Source organism: Berghia stephanieae, chromosome 4 (genome assembly GCF_034508935.2).
Source record: "Berghia stephanieae isolate SIO BIC M18660-M18661 chromosome 4, UCSD_Bste_1.3, whole genome shotgun sequence".
NCBI lineage: Eukaryota > Metazoa > Mollusca > Gastropoda > Nudibranchia > Aeolidiidae > Berghia > Berghia stephanieae.
Genome location: NC_088363.1, coordinates 75,530,781 through 75,535,283, shown reverse-complemented (window position 1 = coordinate 75,535,283; position 4,503 = coordinate 75,530,781). Strand labels below are relative to the sequence as shown.

The 4,503-nt window shown below is 34.6% G+C and overlaps 1 protein-coding gene across 1 annotated transcript in view; it reads right to left on the bottom strand.

Moving 5' to 3' along the window:
* Positions 1-385: 385 nt before the first annotated feature.
* The window catches only part of LOC144971249 (DNA ligase 3-like), a 22,453-nt gene continuing 18,335 nt past the window's right edge, over positions 386-4,503 (bottom strand). The window contains exons 19-20 of the mRNA XM_078911816.1: positions 3,959-4,126; positions 386-2,340 (exon numbers count right to left, since the gene is read on the bottom strand). Coding sequence (XP_078767942.1) covers positions 2,239-2,340; positions 3,959-4,126 — 270 coding nt within the window. The 3' untranslated portion in view covers positions 386-2,238. The remainder of the gene's footprint in view (positions 2,341-3,958; positions 4,127-4,503) is intronic.

Below are 4,503 nucleotides of genomic sequence, written 5' to 3'. Positions count from 1 at the left end.
CTTGAAATAGAACAACTCTCTCTCTCTCTCACACAGAGAGAGAGAGAGAGAGAGAGAGAGAGAGAGAGAGAGAGAGAGAGAGAAAGAGAGAGAGAGAGAGGGTGAGAGAGAGAAAGAAAGAGAGAGAGAGAGAGAGAGAAGAGAGAGAGAGAGAGAGAGAGAGAGAGAGAGAGAGGGAGAGAGAGAGAGAGAGAGAGAGAGAGAGAGAGAGAGAGAGAAGAGAGAGAGAGAGAGAGAGAGAGAGAGAGAGAGAGAGAGAGAGAGAGAGAGAGAGAGAACGGCAAGATGTGATATAAGGTTAGTTATCTTTCAGCGCTGTATTTTTTTCATCGCTAAGACCAACTCAACTATGGTCATTAAAATATAAACGACAGACTAAAATTGGTTTGTTCAATATTTATTTATTATGGGAATTGGGCACTACATTACATAAACCATCCATATGGTTTGGTTTATTTTAATTCAAAATCTTAACAGCACTTGAAACACACCATTTGTAACATATCAGAGATCATCCCCTAGAAAAAGGTACACAACACATTGGAGAATTAGATAAATCTAATGTGTGTAGACAGAGAGAAAGAGAGAGAGAGAGGGGGGGGGGAGAGAGAGAAAGAGAGAGATAGAGAGAGAGAGAGAAAACAACAACAAACAAACAAAACAAAAAACAACAAAAAACAACCCAACTCCACACAGACTAAAGGTGAATAGCACATCTCTCAACCATTTCGGTATATCATTCAGGTTCCATTGAAGATTTGCTTCAATTACATCAGATCTGTAATGTGGACAAATTGTCTTGTTACACAACAACATGATGAAATAGATATCTGCAGTCTCTTGTTCAACATACTGAGTGAAAAGACTACAGCCACTCTGTATTCAGTTGTTTTTTTGTTGTTGTTTTTTGTTTGTTTTGTTTTTTTTTCCAGGGTTTTTTAAGGTGCTTGCAGTACATTTAGGCGATTTCAGCGCCAATTCAAAGAAATAAAATGGGATTTTCAAAAAATTCTAGATTTACAATTTAAAGCAAAAGAGAAAAAGTAAGACAATGGGAAATGGTTCAAATAGGGAACAAACGTAGATTCCAAGAGCATACTATCATTGTGTGTAATGAGACAACCTAAAAAGTCTCATCAAGACACAAGCATAGGATCCATGAAGAGGAAAACATTCAAATGCTGACATAATATATATTGAAAACAACAAATACGCGTATAATATTATTAGACAACAGAGAGATGATTTACAAGAGGAATAAATAGCATGTCCCCAAAAGTATAACTATACATTTGACTGTTTCCCTCCCAGTCAAGGACTCCGGCCAGGGAAAAGGCGAACGCAAGTAATCCCATTCCAAGCCAAAGACATAAAGCAACTCAGAAAATAGACATAAGGGATTGAAGACACAGCCCACATGGGAGGTCAAAAGGCCCCAGCCAGCAGTCTGTATTCTACCTCGCTATAATTTCCTCAACATGGATAATCATTTATATAATAATATGATCCTGGAATGTCCTGCCTAATCTTTATTGACTCAGTACTGTTTATGGCACATGCCTATATTGTTGTAGTAATAATCTTATAAAGACTTAACATAGAGTGATGAACAGGGAACTTTAGTACGCAAAGGGCTATGAACCTCTCGCAATAAAAAAGTTATTGATGCTGCCAATAAATACTAATCTTACATGAATTAAAAAAAAAAAAATACAGATAAAAACAAAAACCAACAGTCGTGCATAGCCATCTTTTCAAAAGCAAAAATATCAGTAAGATTAATTTCTGAACAACTATAACAAAAACAATAATAAATAACTGTTCAAATGAATTCTGCACAACAGGATGCTAAAATAAGACCGTGTAAAAAGAAATTCAGGGTAAATACCACCAACCTTTTCCAACAAACTCTGTAAGCCATATCACATTAATACAAAAAAAGGAAAGACATATTCGAGCTTTTGTATGACGTAACATTCATTAAACGTTGACAAATTGGTTTTTAATGGGTCCCAAGTCAACACTAATTCGTTTGTAGGATGAGACAAGACGCCTGTGGGAGCTATTACAATTTTTGGTTAATATATCCTAATCATTTGATTGTTAAGTCTAAGTGATACAGCTTATGGGGTGTGTTGCAAAAGGTATCTATTCATCACAAGTAACTATCTTTCTATAATTCATGGATTCAAAACAATTCTCTCATTTGTTCAAATCCCACACAAAACATTTGCTGCATTAATCTTTAGACAGAAAAGGTGTGACTGAGACCATTTTCCTCTTATGAATACAACTCCACAGCCAGTCTTCTGAGACCTTTGAAGCTTTCTTTGAACGGCACTGAAAATATGAAATGACAATAGCAAGAATTATGTTAATTATGAATGAGTTTAGACTCGATGGATTATGGCAACGATAATGCTGCTGGTGGTGATGATGATGATGATGATGATGATGATGATGATGATGATGATGATGATGATGATGATGATGATGATGATGATTAAGATGGAGAAAAAGAAATTCACAACTTAACAAACCATTATCATTTCATGAACTTGGTATCCATCATATTTGCTCGGTCATAATGGTAAAAATGTGTTCTTCTTTTCAATTTTTTCACTTTCAATGTGACAAAGATGGACTTACTTCATAAAGAATATATCCCTCCATCTCCATTAACCACATAGGTCTTAATCTAGTATTGTGAATTAACTACATCAACAATCCTCTCACTACTCAGTTTGACTCAGTTTCACATTTATTAAATCTCTTTTGCATGACACCCTCTTCCTACCCCACATCTTTTTCCTTCCAAAATCAATCAAGAAGTAAAATTCTTTAGTCATACCCAAGGGCTAATCATATTGAGAAAGAATTAAGGTAGCATAATAGTACCTTGAGTACCCCTTCAATTGAGAAACCGATCAATCGGGACGATATCGCTGTGAACGGAATTTTCCCTACCAAATGTATCCCTCTAATTGGAACTAATTGGAAAATGAAACTGTCATCCATTTTGATATGTTTGTTACAAATTACCCACTTCTCTACATCATAATATCATTTTTAAAATGCACATAAATCAGGAAAATCTTATCAGCGGTTGACAGCATTTTCTAAGTTAAGGAAATGCATTGCAGTATGATAAATTGGATTCAAACTTGATATCTTTTCTTTCCTTTTTTTAAATGTAAATGAAATACCAAGTATTTCATAATAATTCCAGGGGTCCAAAACAAAATTGCCATTATTTGCCATTATAGGTGCTGGCACTGAAGTATCATAGAGCCTCCAGAAATATCTGACCATCCAAAAATTGCCTGCACACAAAATACAAATGTTAAATACACTAACCACATGAATGCTAATCACAATCAATGTCATCACTTTAGTAAATGGATAAAAATCGGCAAGGCATCATGCTGGCTTTGCAAAAAGTCAATTTGCCAGCAAAAGTCGGAGATCTGGCATCCATGATAAACCCCACATCTATACAGGTTCTTACTCATATTGTTTTCTCCAATGCAAAGCACATTTTCATAACAATGGCTACAATTTTGTTGAAATTGACAGCTAGAATAGGGCAATGCAATTGACACAAGACCACAAGGAGCATGGCATACCTAGGGACAAAGCTTATCAATCTACATGAGAACCAATGTTTGTAGGAACGGGGCATCTCTATACTTAGTGAATTCTTAAAACAGACCCTATAGGTCAGAAACCATAAATATTAACTATCCTTTTGAAACTCTTGAAATCAAATGTAGGGGGGGAATCAAATGACAAAAATTACTATGAATTTGTTTAATCTCGCATTATCAGTATTTTAAATCAGTGTAATCCAAAAAATCTTCACTTAAGCATGGTGGGTTAGGGAGGGGAGTGGGGGGGGGGGAGGTGATGGACAATAAAAGTTTTGAAATGCAGACATAAAAGGTTTGCTATGACTTACAGATGTTGATGAATCAGATGAGGATACTATTATATGCGTAGCATTATTTGCATCAAATTCATGAAGAACGTCCCCATCAAATGCAACAATGTACCGTTTAAGTTTCTTGAAACTGTCCAAAGATGTGGGCAAGACTATACGACATCCCTGGAAAATACTTGGAAGGCTCTGAATAATAAACAAAATAAATGAGTTATAAAAGTGGAGAAAAAAAATTTTAAAAATATAAATATAATGACAACAGCATCTAAAAATAATAATCAAAGAAAAAAATATTAAATAAAAATTAATCGATGTCTTTCATATGCCTTTAATTTGAAACCTAATTTCAGTCTGTAATTAAAAAATCATCATTTCTTATTGGTTCTGTATATTGAAATAATATCAACAACAACATAAGTTTGGCAGGTAAGATAAATCTTTTTTATCTTTGCTTTTCTGTGTTGTAACAAATTTGATGCAAGTTCAAATAATTGTTGTTTTCCTACTAAAACTTTGTGGAGGGGAGATTACTCAAATTTGCAAATTAAGTAATATTTCTTCAT